The 17,881-nt window shown below is 32.6% G+C and overlaps 1 protein-coding gene across 1 annotated transcript in view; it reads left to right on the top strand.

The window, feature by feature from the left end:
* Positions 1 to 1,335: 1,335 nt before the first annotated feature.
* cdc40 (cell division cycle 40 homolog) overlaps positions 1,336 to 17,881 on the top strand; it is a 38,529-nt gene continuing 21,983 nt past the window's right edge. The window contains exons 1-10 of the mRNA XM_079831910.1: positions 1,336 to 1,445; positions 1,571 to 1,785; positions 1,904 to 1,990; positions 4,576 to 4,705; positions 6,188 to 6,274; positions 6,358 to 6,497; positions 9,905 to 10,001; positions 10,077 to 10,216; positions 14,439 to 14,513; positions 16,048 to 16,093. Coding sequence (XP_079688036.1) covers positions 1,603 to 1,785; positions 1,904 to 1,990; positions 4,576 to 4,705; positions 6,188 to 6,274; positions 6,358 to 6,497; positions 9,905 to 10,001; positions 10,077 to 10,216; positions 14,439 to 14,513; positions 16,048 to 16,093 — 985 coding nt within the window. The 5' untranslated portion in view covers positions 1,336 to 1,445; positions 1,571 to 1,602. The remainder of the gene's footprint in view (positions 1,446 to 1,570; positions 1,786 to 1,903; positions 1,991 to 4,575; positions 4,706 to 6,187; positions 6,275 to 6,357; positions 6,498 to 9,904; positions 10,002 to 10,076; positions 10,217 to 14,438; positions 14,514 to 16,047; positions 16,094 to 17,881) is intronic.

Raw genomic sequence — 17,881 nt, 5'->3', positions numbered from 1 at the left:
CGTGTCATAATTATCACATTAACAGTCAAAATGATGACATTCAAATTCATAATTATGACACTTAGACAAATTTATCATGAAAAAGTCTAAATTATGACATGTTAATTCATAATTATGTCATAAAATTCAAAATTGTGACATAAAAAGTTGAAATTAAAAGTCGAAATTAGTAGCGTCATCATTTCGTCTTTTTCATTATAATTTTATAATGAAAAGTCTAAGTCATAATTATGACACACTTCAGCAAATATATAATGAAAAGGTCGGAATTATGACATGATAATTCATATATGAAATTAAAGTCTAATAAGCATGTCACAATTATGACATTTCGCCATAATTATGAATTGTCATAATTTCGACTTTTTTATTATAAAACCGTCATTATTATCAACATTAAAAAGTCGAAATAATGACATGAAACGTCATAATTGTGACACGCTTACATGAAATTATAATGAAAAGTCAAAATTATGACATGAAATGTCAATAGTGATATAGAAAGGCATATTGTCGAAATGAAAAGTCGCAATTATGACATGTTAATTCATAATTATGACATAAAAGTCATGTCATAATTTTGACTTTTTCCATTATAATTTCATCCAAGCGTGTCACAATTATGACGTTTCATGTCATATTTTGACTTTTTTGTCATAATTATAAATTATCATGTTATAATTTGGACTTTTTCATTATAATTTTGTCTAAGGGTGTCATAATTATCACATTAACAGTTAAAATAAATGCATAATTATGACACTTAGACAAATTTATAATGAAAAGGTCTATGTTATGACATTCTAATTCATAAATATGCCATAAAAGTCAAAATTATGACATGAAACATAATTGTGACATAAAAAGTCGTATTTTCGAAATGATGTCGAAATTAAAAGTCACAATTATGACGTGCTAGTTTATAATTAAGAAATAAAAGTGTAAATTATGAAGTAGCATTTCATCCAAGCGTGTCATAATTGACGTTTCATATTATAATTTTGACTTTTTTGTCATAATTATAAATGATCATGTCATAATTTTGACTTTTTCATTATAATTTTGCCTAAGCGTGTCACAATTATGACATAAAAAATAATGATATTCAGTCATAATTATGACACACTTAGACAAATGTATAATGAAAAAGGCGGTATTATGACATGATAATTCATAATTATGACATAAAAGTAAAAAAAAAATATATAATTTTATATATTTTAATTTTATTATTTTATTTCAAGTAACACATTTTTTATGGTTTTAGTTTTAGTTAACAATAATAACATTGGTGATAATAAACTATAACATAAGCGCATTTCACAATGCGCGTGTACGTCGCAATGCGCGCTCTTGTAAGCCGTTGTCCTAAAAGATAAAACATCCACTGCACTACATCGCTGCACAACTGCGTCCGCTTGACATTCCCTTTCAGACATATAAAAGTAACTTATAATATAGTAAAAGTGCTTATAATATAATATTTAAAGCATAGACATATGTTATAAGATTATTATTTTTAAATAAGACTTTTTAAAGCTATTTAAAAAAATATATATTCATCTTTGAGGACCTGCTGACGGAAGACCAACAACAGTCAAGATGGCGGCGGCGGTGAGTGCCCTCGTTTCGTACGGCAGCGACTCAGACTCGGAAAATGAGTCAGAATCCCGCACTAATCCGCAGAAAGTCGAACCGGACTCGGTCGCGCACCTCCAGCCGTTAAAATCCGACAGTATCACGACTTTAGCCGTTCTGAACTCAGCGCCCGAGGTCGCCGTGAAGGTAAACAAGAAACGCGCGGGTTACAGTCGCAAAAGGAGCCTCGGTGATTTTGAGGAAAACGCGGTTATTGTCGCTTAATAACAATCAAAACAATATTTTCTGTGTTTGTGTTTTTCAGGAAGATGTTGAGACCGGTGTACATCTGGATCCAGCACTCAAAGAAGTCTCTTATAACCCTACATATGAAACTATGTTTGCTCCAGAGGTGAGTTCGTCCAGAAGAATATTGTGTATTTCAAGTAATATGTGTAATATTTTCAATCTTTTAGACGCCACAGACCCCAAATATGCTCATTCTTGTGTGTGGGACTTCATGCTAACATTTAAACACTCAGTTTATTATAAATCTGAGATTAGTTTATATTAATTTGTATATTCTACTCACTATAGTAGTGTGTAAGTTACTGTTAAATGTATTATTTATTTGTTTGTTTAACTTTAATGTATTTTAATCTACATGTGTATTTATTTTAATTAATAGATGAATAACTCATTTTCTTTTAATCACATTTTTATCCATTTATTTTATTCAAATGTACTTATTATTGTTTTACAGTTTAGTTCTAGACTATATTTATATTATAAATATAAAATAGTCTATTAAGTAACCTTATGTTTTTTCTACTCACTGTCGTAATGTACTGTTCAATTTATTTAATATATATATATATTAGGGCTGTCAAAAGATTAATCGCGATTAATCACATCCAAAATAAAAGTTTGTGTTTACATAATATATGTGCGTGTACTCTGTATAATTATTATGTGTATATATAAATACACACACACACACATTCATGTATATATTTAAGAAATATTGCTAACTGTATTAAAAAAATTTATATTGTATATAAATATTTTATATATAAATGTAATACATTTTTCTTAAATAAATACATGCTTGTGTCTGTGTGTGTATATATATATATATATATAATATAAATAATTATTATACAGAGTATACGCACATATATTATGTAAACACCAACTTTTATTTTGGATGCGATTAATCGCGATTAATCTTTTGACAGCCCTAATATATACTTTTGTTTCTAGACTAGATGTTTATTATAAATCATAATGTCTATTACCTTATTATTAGGGTTGGGCATCGAGAACCGGTTCCAACTTGGAACCGTTTAAAAAATAACGATGCCATTGGAATCGTTTAGAAATTTTGTTTTCGATTCCGATCATCGGTTCCAAACGCGCAAGTTTTCGGAAGTGCTTGCCGCGCCCGTTTGTTCTGTTGCAGCCATGGAGCACGGTAAGTGGCGCTCAAAAGTGTGGCTTTATTTCACAAAAAAAAAAAAACCTGGGTCGGCACAGTGCAACACATGACAAACTTATTTCTTGCACGGGAGGATGCACTACAAATATGTGGTGTAGCTATAAATTAACGAGTGTAGCGTGTTTGAAATGCTGCGCAGGTCTGTCCCTCGGGCAACCCTGCGCTAACCAACGTTATTAACGGGATAGTTCACCCTGAAATGAAAATAAAGCCTTCTTTTACTTACCCTGATGTTGTCCCAGTGCCCTATGTCCTTTGACATTTAAAATACTGTTCCTGCACGCGCTCCTTCCTATTATGGCAGTGAATGGCGATCAGCTAAAACATTACAAAAAGTAAACAAATGTATCACGCAACGATACAGGGAGACGCGCGCCATATGGAAAGTGTTCAGTGGGCACACTATAGGTTTTGCGAGAAAGAAACCGTATTATTCAGTCAAAACACTGAGCTCGGCCGTTATTCTGAGCGCGCTCCTCTGTGTAAGTTACACTATGAGCTGTCAGCAGCCGCCGGCGCTCATGCCTACTATAATAACTCGCACTGTTGTCATTGCACCCACGATAAGCACACACACACACACACACACACACACACACACACACACACACACACACGCGCGCGCACCATTTTGAGAAATCAAGCTCAATAGAAAAAAACGCGATTCTCGTCTTTTCTATAACGTATATGATAAGTAATAATACTAATAATATAACCTCCTTAAGTGAATATTGTGTAGGCCTACCGGTTGTCATGACAATATTGCACGAGGCTACTGCGGCTTGGAGTGCGCACACACTGGAACACGCGCATTTGAACAACAGCTGGGTGAGTAAAAGATGGCTTTATTTTCATTTCAGGGTGAACTAACATTATCCCACCTCATCATAATCAGGTAAGTGATTGTAGTGTAAACCCCTTGACCAAATTGAGAATTGTGGTGAACAACAACGTTACTGAAATTATTTTTTCCCCCTCGTAGATAAATGTAGCTATACGCAAATTGCCCACGCTAGTAGCAGTCCTAATGACTGCTGTTAATGCTATTGTTAAACCGGGATTCACCTTTGCAGCAAAGCAAGTGAAAATGCCAGCGGAGAAAGTCCCAAAACTAAAACTCATTATTGAATCAAAATACAATTTTCCTCTGTGAAATGAGCCTGTGACATGTTGTGACTCCACCCCTCAAAGAATCGGAATCGAGAATCGAAAAGAACCGTAATCGAAACTAAGAATCGGAATCGGAATCAGAATCGTTCAAATCAAAACGATGCCCAACCCTACTTATTATATATATTTTCTACTCCCTATAGTAATGTACTATTAAATGTATTATTTTTTTAACTTTTAACTTTTAATCGCGATTAATCTTTTGACAGCCCTAGAAAAAACGCATGCAAAAATTTCGGACTCTGTGTGCAAAGGCCTTTAATGTCGAGCCCTGATATTGATAAGCCCCTGTAATATGTGATATTATTGATGGTCTGATCTCATTCCAGTTCGGACCCATGAACCCGTTCAGATCGCAGCAGATGGCCGCTCCGAGGAACATGCTATCCGGCTACGCTGAGCCGGCTCACGTCAACGACTTCATGTTCGAGCAGCAGAGGCGGACCTTCTCCACCTTCGGTGAGGCTCCTTCATTCGTCTAGCTTCCGTATTCATGCAGGGAGGAAACTCAATCTAGCGATGCACCGGTTGACCGGACAAAAACCGGAGCCGGCCGTTTTTTTCTTCTAGCGCGCGATCGGCAACCAGCCGGTTTTCTTTGTATTTTTCTGCCAATTTATCCGGAAGTGCGCCCGCGTGCACATACGCCTATATTGCAATCATTCGTGAACATGTCACTTGTGTGTTACAAACGGAACCTGGAGAACTGAGGGAAGAGACGAGATCCGCTGAAGGGAATGAAGAGCCGCTTTCCTTCATGAGCTGAAGTTGCGCGAGCTGAAGTTGCGCGAGCTGAAGTTCTGAAGTTGCGCGAGCTGAAGTTCTGAAGTTGCGCGAGCTGAAGTTCTGAAGTTGCGCGAGCTGAAGTTCTGAAGTTGCGCGAGCTGAAGTTCTGAAGTTGCGCGAGCTGAAGTTCTGAAGTTGCGCGAGCTGAAGTTCTGAAGTTGCGCGAGCTGAAGTTCTGAAGTTGCGCGAGCTGAAGTTCTGAAGTTGCGCGAGCTGAAGTTCTGAAGTTGCGCGAGCTGAAGTTCTGAAGTTGCGCGAGCTGAAGTTCTGAAGTTGCGCGAGCTGAAGTTCTGAAGTTGCGCGAGCTGAAGATCTGAAGTTGCGCGAGCTGAAGATCTGAAGTTGCGCGAGCTGAAGATCTGAAGTTGCGCGAGCTGAAGTTCTGAAGTTGCGCGAGCTGAAGAACATTAACAAAATAATGAACTGCACTTATAAAGCGTTTATTAATCTTTGTTAATGTTAATTTCAACATTTACTAATGCATTATTAAAATCTTGTTAACATTAGTTAATGCACTGTAATGTTTATATTAACTAACGTTAACAAAGATGAACAAATACAGTAACAAATGTACTGCTCATAGTTAGTTCATGTTAGTTAATACATTAACTAATGTTAACTAATGACCATTATTCTAAAGTGCTACCTTTTATTTTACCTTAAAATTACATTGACTTAATTTGATTTAAAAAGCACCTGCTGTAGCATCTTAGTTTTTTTCGTTGCACTAAACATTATTTGATTTAACATTTTGGAACAATTATATACTTTGGTTTTATTGAATTTCACTGGTAAAGTATTTTTTTCTTCACACTGAATTTAAAAACAAATGCTGATTTAAGTAACATCTTTGTTTGGATTGCAGAATATGCAGTTGCCTTTAATTCCACCTTTCAGCCTTTTCATTTCCAATTAAATTTCCTGTTAATTTCAGATTGCGGACTTGTTTTCATTAGCCAAAAGCCGATTTAACCTGTTAAATACCAAATAAACATCTTGTTCATGTATACTTTCATTACTTTATTGTGTAAAAAAAAAATCGGGAATCGGAATCGGCCAGTTTTCTTGAAAAAAATCGGTATCAGAATCGGCCATGTAAAATCATGATCGGTGCATCACTAACTCAAGTGTGTGTGTTTGACGTTTATGGGTCAGGTTATGCTCTGGACCCATCGGTGGACACCAGTCAGGTCTCGTCCAGCAGCTACATTGGAGCCATAGAAGAAGCGGAGAAAAACAAAGGTTCTGCGCCTGTTTTATTTGCATCATGTTGTGTGTGTATCATCAGAAACCGTTATTAACTCACTGTTGTTATCCTGCGCAAGGGCTGACGGTGTTTGAGACGGGACCGAAGAAGTCTGAGAAGAGGAAGAAGGTGAAAGGAGGAGCTGCGGAGGATATCGACAGCTTTCTGGGCCCTTGGGCCAAATACCAGGATGAGAAAGACGGAGCCAAACCCTCTGAGGTGAGACGTCCCTCAAAATGATACAAGATGAATCCAAAACCAGGGTGACCAAACACCCACACGTTTAAACACTCAAACGCTGCTTCATTAATCACATTTTAATCAATATTTCTGCTTCTCTCGTTTGTGCTGCAACTTACTCAGGGTTATTATCATAAATTATGATTAGTGTTTATTAAAAAAAGTCTGATAATTGATATAAAGCTGAAATATACGTTAAACTAGAACTAGAAACTGAAATATGGAAGTTGAAGCACTGAAAATAATAACTGGTTATAAATGAGATCTTAAAATCAAAAAAATCTAATCTAAATTGCAATATTAAAAATAGTTAAATGACAGAAGCATGTAATGAAGTAACTAAAATTTACATGAAAACAAAAAAATATAATTCAAAATAATAATTAAACTAGAAAATAAAAGATCTCACTATCGCATGGATTAATCGCATTAATAAAAAATATTAAAGATCTGTCGCAAAAACGTATTAGCGACACTATAATAAATCTAAAATTGAATACGTTTTTATTAGGGCTGGGCAAATTAACGCGTTAATGCGGGCGATTAATTTTTTCAGCTTAACGCAATTAAAATATTTAACGCAAATAACGCAGCGTCCGTTTTTATATCCATTTTTGCTTAGCGTTGCATGATCATCACGCTCTTATTCATGTAAATGCTTCCAAGCGTGACAAGACACAAGCGAACGCGCTGTATGCCAATGTCCTGTGTGTGTGTGTGTGTGTGTGTGTGTGTGTGTGTGTGTGTGTGTGTGTGTGTGTGTGTGTGTGTGTGTGTGTGTGTGTGTGTGTGTGTGTGTGTGTGTGTGTGTGTGTGTGTGTGTGTGTGTGTGTGTGTGTGTGTGTGTGTGTGTGTGTGTGTGTGTGTGTGTGTGTGTGTGTGTGTGTGTGTGTGTGTGTGTGTGTGTGTGTGTGTGTGTCAGTGTCCGTGTGGATGCGTCTCGTGTCAGCTAATCAAGGGACACACACACACACACACACACTCGACGCATAGACAGACTCGCGTCAGTTTCCTGCTCACATCGAGTTCTCTTTTGCTCTTGAACAAACAATAACACAGAGGATTTTGAGTATTCTCATATTAGAGTCTTAAATTAGTTAAATAACGTCTTAAATGAACTTAAAGAGTTGTGAGGAAATGAGATGCGCGGGACAGCGTGTGAGATCCGCGGCTGTTCTTAAAGAGACAGTAGCACTGATGATGATGTCATTAATGTTCATCAAAGAACAACGGGAACAGAGAAAATTTTAGCTTTAATGATGATTCATCTATATTTAATTTATTATTTATGCAGTTAAGAAAGATAACTATTACATTTCTGTATATGTATAACAGGGAAGGCCATGGGTAAATATAACATTTATTATTTTGGGTTTATGTAAAGATTGTTTTAAGTTCACTTAAATTAAAAGTTGGTTTTTTAAAGCCTAATAAATGTTGAAATTGGGAGCTTTCAGTTATACTGTAATGTAACGTCATTAATGTTTCATAGAGACTTTAGTATCAGTGATACTGGCCTTCATTCATAAAAACATGACAATACAACACATTTAAAATATGCTGTCTTTAAATTGTTTATACATTAATTTGGAGAGTAACTGAAATTATTACAATATCAAAATATTAAAAACGTAAAATATTAAAAACTTGCGATTAATCGCGATTAATTACAGAATAAAGTGCGATTAATTAGTTGTTGTTTTTTTATCGATGCCCAGCACTAGTTTTTATAAATCTAAAATGTCTATTGTTATATTACTGTATATATTAATATATGTTAATTGTAGTTTTCTTGTATTTGCTTATTTAACTGTAATAAATATAATATAAATATAATTAATTCAAAATATAAATAAAAACTAAAAGAATTGTAATAAATCTAAACATGAATCTCCATTACATAACTCAGGGTTATTATCATAAATTATGATTAGTGTTTATTAAAAAAAGTCTGTTAATTGATATAAAGCTGAAATAAAATATACGTTAAACTAGAACTAGAAACTGAAATATGTTTAAGTTGAAGCACTGAAAATAATAACTGGTTATAAATGAGAACTAAAAATCAAATCTAAATTGCAATATTGAAAAATGACAAGCATATAATGGTGACTAAATGTTAAACTAAAATTGACATGAAAACTAAAAATATAATTCAAAGTAATAATTAAACACAAAAATCTCACAATCGCATGGAATTAATACTATTCAAAATATTATTATAAAATATTAAAGATCTGTTGCAAAACGTATTAGCGACACTATAATAAATCTAAAATTTAATACGTTTTTATAAATCTAAAATGTCTATTGTTACATTACTATATATGTTAATTGTAGTTTTCTTGTATTTGCTCATTTAACTGTAATAAATATAATATAACTATAATTAATTCAAAATAAAAACGAAAAGAACTGTAATAAATCTAAACATGAATCTCCATTGCATAGTTTTGTGATTGTGGTTGATGAATAAATGCAGTTATGAGACCTCTGTGCTACAATACAATGCCCTTTTATTATTTTAATAGAAAAACATGGAATTAATATTATTCAAAATATTAATAAAACTAAAATAAAAGATCTCTGACGTTAAACTTCGTAGTGACTCTATAATAAATCTAAATTTTAATAAATTATTTTATGAATCTAAAATTAATGTTTGTTACATTATTATATATTTTTTTAACTCTGTTTTTTGCATTTATTTGAATCTAATTAAATATATTTCCTCTCGCTTGTGCTGCAACTTAATTGCGAGCAAACCAGGGTTATAATCATGAACTAAAACTATTTAAAAAAATTGTTAATTGAAATAAAGCTGAAATAAAATAAAATGCAAGTTAAATAAAAACTTGCCTTGAAATAAGTTTAAATTGAAGCCCTAAAATAATAAATAATAACTAAAACTAGCTGAAATAAAAAGTAAATTAAACCTAAATTGCAATATTAAAAAAAACCTAATAAAATGACTAATAATTAACATGAAAACCAAAAATATAATTAATTCAAAATATAAATAAAAAATAAAAGAACTGTAATAAATCTAAACATGAATCTCCATTGCATAGTTTTGTGATTGTGGTTGATGAATAAATGCAGTTATGAGACCTCTGTGCTACAATACAACGCCCTTTTATTATTTTAATAGAAAAACATGGAATTAATATTATGAATTTGACAGTTTTAGCTTTTAAAAGATACTTTTCTAACACTAACTCCTCATATTTCTAAAGCATTTATTAATCTTAGTTCATGTTGAATATAATCCTTTGGCCTCTGTTATTATTAATTATTAACCTCTAATATTATAACACGATGATAAACTTGCCTTTAATATGAAGTTTTGGTAGAAGTGGTGTAAACCTGATGTTTTAATGTGCCAGGATGAGCAGAAAGAGCTGGACGAGATCACAGCCAAGAGACAGAAGAGAGGCAAGAATGAAGAAGAAGCTCCAGCGGAGGAGAAGACCATCCTTCACAGTACGCCAGCACAGCACACGCCAAGCACACGCGTGTTTGATCTGCTCCTAAACCTCTGTCTCTCCCTCTCTGCAGTTAAAGATGCGTATGATTACCAGGGCCGCTCATACCTGCACATTCCCCAGGACGTGGGCATTAACCTGCGCTCGCCGGACATCCCGGACAAATGCTACCTGCCCAAGAAGCAGCTCCATGTGTGGACTGGACACACCAAGGTGAGCCGCCAACCTCTCCATCATCAGTGTGTGTGTGTGTGTGTCAGAGGTGGACAGTAACTAAGCACATTTACTTGAGTACTGTACTTAAGTACACTTTTTGAGTATCTGTACTTTACTGAAGTAATATGTTTTAGGGAAACTTTTACTTTAACTTCACTACATTTGAAAGACAAATATCGTACTTTTTACTCCACTACATTTCTATCAAGGTCCTCGAAGTCAAAAGTCGTTTCTGTAGCAGTTTTGCAAGTCAGTGGATGATTTTTTTTCTTCTGTAAAAATTTTTTTTTGTGCAAAATGTAAATGTCTGGGAGAAAGAGAAGCGTAGTCATATGGATGAATCTGAGAAAGCTTGATGAACGAGCTCAGTTCAGTCTGTTTTTTGTGCTTCTGAGATGCCAGAGCTCGAGGACTGAATAGAGCTTTCTTTTGTGTTTTTTTCACACTTAAACAGACCAAAACACACAAAATGTCAATTTTCATTTTGGGAAGTATTCACGTAAATAAAGTTGATGATGTCTTAAGTGAACGTGAACAGTTGGGGGAATATCGGATGTGTATCATTGTGTTGGATTTGTGCATTCTGCCTTAAAGTGACAGCAGCTTTATAAAAAGCTTTGTAAATTTTAAGTATTTAAATGAGTTGAAGGTGGTCGTATGGAGCATCACTGACTGGCTTAAACCACCATGGCATAGCGTGCATTTATACAACAATGCAACAATAATAAAATAATGCATTGACCAAAAAAAAGGAAATTTACTTTTGATACTTAAGTACTTTTAAAAGCAAGTACTTCTGTACTTTTACTTAAGTAAAAATAGTTTTTAACAACTTTCACTTGTAGCAGAGTAATATTTGACCAGTAGTACTTTTACTTTCACTCGAGTAATGGAGTTGTGTACTTTGTCCACCTCTGGTGTGTGTGTGTGTGTGTGTGCTGGGCGTTTACCAGGGCTCTGAACCGGTTCAAGGAACGAAAACGAAAACCGGAAACGAACGAAATTTTAAGAGGAAGAAAAACAAAAACGGAATCAAATCAATTTGAATCGTTCTGAACAGAAACGTTAATTTGAAATGACCATTAACCGGTTAATAACGTTATTTTATCGTTCTCTTTAATATTGTAATCTGGCAGTGGCCAATCATGAATAGAGTAGTGCAGCATGTGATGTGACGGATCAAGCGAGAGTGAAATGTCATCATTTACACGCCTCAAGTACATTTCTTTCCCCGCTGAGCTCATCAATGAAAGCGCACGTATTGGAGGACATTCTTTTCATACGTTTAAAGAAGCAGTGCGGACTTTAAACTCAAATAGTCTGATTTAGGCTAGTTTGCGGATTCCGTTTAAGCCTATCCAAGTAGGCTATAGTAATTAATAATTAAACTAGAAAATAAAAGATCTCACTATCGCACGGATTAATCGCATTAATAAAAAATATTAAAGATCTGTCGCGAAAACGTATTAGCGACACTATAATAAATCTAAAATTGAATACGTTTTTATAAATCTAAAATGTCTATTGTTATATTACTGTATATATTAATATATGTTAATTGTAGTTTTCTTGTATTTGCTTATTTAACTGTAATAAATATAATATAATTAATTCAAAATATAAATAAAAACTAAAAGAACTATAATAAATCTAAACATGAATCTCCATTACATAACTCAGGGTTATCATAAATTATGATTAGTGTTTATTAAAAAAAGTCTGTTAATTGATATAAAGCTGAAATAAAATATACGTTAAACTAGAACTAGAAACTGAAATATGTTTAAGTTGAAGCACTGAAAATAATGACTGGTTATAAATGAGAACTAAAAATCAAATCTAAATTGCAATATTAAAAAATGACAAGCATATAATGGTGACTAAATGTTCAACTAAAATTGACATGAAAACTAAAAATATAATTCAAAGTAATAATTAAACAAAAAAATCTCACAATCGCATGGAATTAATACTATTCAAAATATTATTATATATTTAAATATTATTATACAAGTACATTTCTTTCCCCGCTGAGGTCATCAATGAAAGCGCAGGTATTGGAGGACATTATTTTCGTACGTTTAAATAAGCAGAACGGACTTTAAGCTCAAATAGTCTGATTTAGGCTAGTTTGCGGATTTCGTTTAAGCCTGTCCAAGTAGGCTAAGCATCTATCAAACATTTGTCCTATAGTCTTTCAGATTGCCAATACAGGACAGCTCAATGTTTTCTATATAGACGGTTGATGCTTCGTATTAAATGGTGTTATATTGCATTAAATGATCAAGCTTTATTAGCTGACTGAATTTGATTATGGGATGCAGTGTTTGCTTTGAAAATTACCAGCATTAAAAGAGCAATGGTTATCCAGTTTATTTATTCTTTATTCATGCAATTTTTAAAACAAGTCGTGTTGAAAAAAAAGTTATGTACAAAGAATGTTCTCACTCTTCTGAAAAGATTCGGCATAAGAGCCACTTTCAGCTCCATTAAAACAGGTCAATATTTGTCCCGCTGTTTATGCTTTGTAATTAATGCATGTATTTCTGTTGTGGTTTTAAAAATGTTATGAAATAAATATTCAAGTTGAATTATCATGCGTTATATTATTATTGAGTGAAAATAAGTCTTTATTTACACATATTTGTTTAAAGTATAGGCTAAATTAAAATAACGTTATTAACCGTTATTTTTTTCAAATCAAACAGTTTTCGGAACAGTAATGCTTAATGAGGAACGCAAAAACGGGAACGTTAAAATATCGATTCTGCTCTGAGTGAACCGATTGATATTTTTTTCCGTTTTTACGCCCTGGCGTTTACACTAGGGTTGGGAACCGAGAACCGGTTCTTATGCAGAACCGAAACTGATTTTTGAAAAATACCAGAACCGCGCGAAATTACTAAGTTTCGGTTCCGAAAACGGTTCTGGTGCAATGTGTGTGCGAAGCGCTGGAAGCGTATCCTTTCATAGCGAGTGACAGCCAGTGTTGCCAAGTCCGTGGTTTTCCCGCAGAATTGGGCTACTTCAACATTGTTGACGCGGACTGGGTTTCATGTCCGCGGGTTGAAGCGATTGTGCGGGTTTTGTTGTGAAAACCTGGCAACCCTGTCTCACCTCATCATGAATATTAATGACGTTGCCGCTTCCAGGAGTGCAACGCAGTTCAGCCTGAAAGCCCTCGCGCCACACATTTATGGTTTTGCGTCAGATATTTTCTCGTTAACCACCAGCATAGCGAAGAGAAAGTCACAAGTATGGATTCATTTCCAAAGAATGAATGATAATGAAGCAAAATGTAACACGTGTGAAAAGTTAATAACATGCAAAGGAGGCTGCACTAGCAATTTGACAAAACATTTGCTACAGCACAGAGAGTGCCTCAGGGCTTATACCAGATTTATAGTGAAAGGCCTATATATATATATATTATATATTTGTCAACCGTTGAGTCACCATGGTTTAAGTAAGCGTTTAGGCACAATTACCTTTGTAATGCTGAATTGCAATTTATTATTTACAAGTTCACTGAATTACTATTAAATTAATATACAACTAATTAATAAATATAACTAATAAATATAATTTATAACTTGGTTTTATTCAGAGACAGAGAGATAAAATGTAATAAGACAATTTCAGAGGTGTTCATTTGAAAAACAATGTGTTGCAAGAATGGCTTAATTAATACTGTAATATATGTACAGGACTTTTTTGACATTGCCAAACTGTAAATTAATTTTAGAGCAAGTATTTAACACAAAATGGATTGTTTGAGTTGCGTATTGTGCCTTTTTCCTTTACCACTATTTGTTTACTAATTTTAATGGAACCGGAATCGTTAGGCGGAACCAGAACCGGAAAATTTCTCACGATTCCCAACCCTAGTTTACACACATCTCACCATTTGATTCATTTAATTATCGTCTCGTTTTCGTCAGTGAAAAAATGTCGTTGACGAAAATTATGACACAAATTATTCGTCAACGCAATTAACACTGATTTATGTGTGTATGGTCTTCATGGCATCAGTGTGAGCGTGACTACACACTGACTCAAGTGTTCACTTACTCGTATTCTCTCATGTTTGTACACACACACACACACACACACACACACACACACACACACACACACACACACACACACACACACACACACACACACACACACACACACACACACTCACACACACTCTCACTGTGTCTCTTGTCTGCAGGGGGTCAGCGCCATCCGTCTGTTTCCGGCATCTGGTCATCTGCTGCTGTCCTGCTCGATGGACTGCAAAATCAAGGTGAGATTAAACACTTCTCATGTTGGGGTAAATTGGGTCGGTCAGTGAGTGGCTCCTAATATCTGGCTGACCTGGGGGAAGTTGAAAGGTCAAGCAGTGACTCTTCTACACTCATCTAACAGTGTTTCTAATTCTTAAATACTAGTAATAATAATAATAACAATAATAATTAACAATCTATTTGATTAATATTACTATTATTTATTCATAATAATAATATAATGTAATTATTATTATACAAACATACAGTAATTAAAACAGTCTGTTAGAATATAATATTAATATAATTAATGTTAGTGATTCATATATTAATATAGTAATAAATATAGTAATATACAAAACATTTTTATTATTGTGCATAATCTGTTAGAATATTATATTAATATATTTAATATTAAAATTATGTATGTATTATTTTAACATTGCTATAATAATAACAACTAACTATTACAACTTTATTATTATTATTTATTAATTCATAGAATAATACAATTAACATAATAATCATAAAAATAACATTATTCAATTATGGTAATTATGAATAAAATAATATTAGTATAATTATGTGTATGCAAAAAAAAGTAATAACTTATTATTAATGTGCAACTATCGTCATTTAGAGCTGTCTGTTAGAATATTATAATATTAATATAATCTAGTAATAATAATAATTATTATAATAAAAAGTCTGTTTATATAAAAATTCTAACAAAACATGCTTATTATTGTGCAACAATAATAATTTAAAACGGTCTGTTAGAATATTATAATATATTTAATATTAAAATTATGTATGTATTATATTAACATTGCTATAATAACTATAATAAATAACTTTATTATTATTATTTATTTATTAATAGAATAATACAATTAACATATGAATCATAAAAAAGAAAATTATTAAATTATGATAATTATTAATAAAATCATATTAGTATAATTATTTTTACTATGCAAAAATATAAGAATTTAAAGTAATAACTTATTATTAATGTGTAACTATAGTAATTTAGAGCAGTCTGTTAGAATATTATAATATTAATATAATTATTTTTAATATATTATAGTGATGCAAATGCTAGACTTTAAAACGTCTTTTAAAGTATGACAGTATAACAATAATTATAGTATATAATAAATATTGTTTGAATATATTTCTAATTCTTGTGTAATATATAATAATAATAATCATAGTAATAACATTAATAATGCATTTGTCATGAATAATAATTATGCGAGCAATTTTCAGGACCTCATATTATTTAATGTAATTTGATGAAAAGTGCTTTACAAATCTATTTAAGTTAATTGTTAATAGAGAGACCAGATGACTTATTAGTGTTTTTAATAATTAAAAATGAATTTGTCAGGAATGATTAAAGCTAAGATGTGATTGAAATGAAACTTGAAATGAATGATGATCTTAGAAATGCTTGTCTTGTATGATCATTTGCGTTTAACACAGTGGTGTGTGTGTGTGTGTGTGTGTGTGTGTGTGTGTGTACTGATGTTGTTCTTTCTTCTTCTGCAGCTGTGGGAGGTGTATAATGAGAGGAGATGTGCGCGGACGTTCATTGGTGAGTGTTTGTTTGGCCACAGAGGAAGACACACACACACACACACACACACACACACACACACACACACACACACACACACACACACACACACACACCGAGTCGATACTGCCGCCATGTTTGATCAAAGGAGGGTCAACATGCCGCTCTGGACGCAATCACATGCTTTCATGCCTTAAACTTAACTTCATTTATCTAATTATTGAATAATAACAATTAAAATAGTAGTAATAATAATAATTTTATTTGAATTAGAATTTTAGAATGGCATAATCATAATAAAAATGCTACTGTTTTATATTGATTATATAAATATTCAGAATGTTTTAAATCATTGTATTTTTGCATAATAATAACATTAATAATAATGAATATTCATTAGAGTATAATATTATAAATATTATATATAGAATTCAAATATGTAGTAGTAGTAATTATTATTATTACAAAGTAATTAACCTGAGAATTAAACAAATGTTGTGTAATGTTAGCATGACAATCATAATAAAAATTATATTTTTATATTAATTATATAAATTGTTTTGTATTGTATTATTCTAACAGACATATGCATAATGACATTAATAATAATAATGAATATTCTTTATTTATATATATATATATATATATATATATATATATATATATATATATATATATATATATATATATATATATATATATATATATATGTGTAACATTTAAATAATATTAAGAATAAAATATAATTTACTATTACTATACAATTATTTACAATAATCTGTTAGAATATATTAATATAAAACAGTATAATAATAAAAATTATTACATTATACTTTTTCTTCTGACAGTTTTAATTCTTATATAATAATGATTATGCCAAAACACAATTTTAAAACAATGTGGTATAGTAATATAATATTATAATAATTTATCATAGTTTTGTTTTACTTTAACAGTTTTAAACTTATAATTAACAATATTAATATAATAATAATTATGCAAAAATACAATAAAACTGTTAGAGTTAATATATAAGTAATTGCAAATTAATTACAATAAAATATAATTTGTTATGTATTATACGGTTTTACTCAGACAGTTTTAAACAATTTCTATAATAATCAATAATTATTACCATAATGTTAACAATTATTATAATTAAGTATTATTATTACAGTGTGTTTTTATGCTTATAATATAACTGTGCGTTCACACCGCCGCCGGCGAGAGCGTCAAACTTCGCTCTGGCCGCCCTGCCATCGACGCTGTAGAAGATTCGTGGACGCGCTGCCGCTCTGACGTAGATCGAATGCTTGGTCTTTTTTGAAACAGCATTTAAAGGGGCTGCAAAGCAAACAATCATGTTGATCGGCGTTTGTGCAGACTGACCACAAGTAGGGTATAACCGTATAATATAACCTCATGAAATCATTTGAATGTGAAAGTTAAAAAAAGCAGATCGATGGAAAGAACTTAACAAATATAGTTACATGTTTGCTAACGAAATAAACCAATTAAAAGCCATTTGTGTTGTGTATAAATAATGTTGCGCATCTTCTTATCAAACCCGCCGCACCAGCAGTGATCAACCTCCTCTATTTTGCTTGGGAACTAATGTGGTAGGAACCGAAGTTTACAGCGCTGCGTTCTCTAGAATCATCTCAAGCGGAGCACTTCTACATTCCCATTGGTTGCCGCCGAAGCGCGTCGTAGCTCATTACCATAAAGTTGACCTGATCCCAACTCTCCTCGACGCCCAAATCGTCCAAGACGCGCCGCGCCGCTCTCGCCGGAGCTCGCCGCCGG

This window comes from Gobio gobio, assembly GCF_949357685.1.
Source record: "Gobio gobio genome assembly, chromosome: 12".
NCBI lineage: Eukaryota > Metazoa > Chordata > Actinopteri > Cypriniformes > Gobionidae > Gobio > Gobio gobio.
This window is presented reverse-complemented; position numbering and strand designations above follow the sequence as displayed.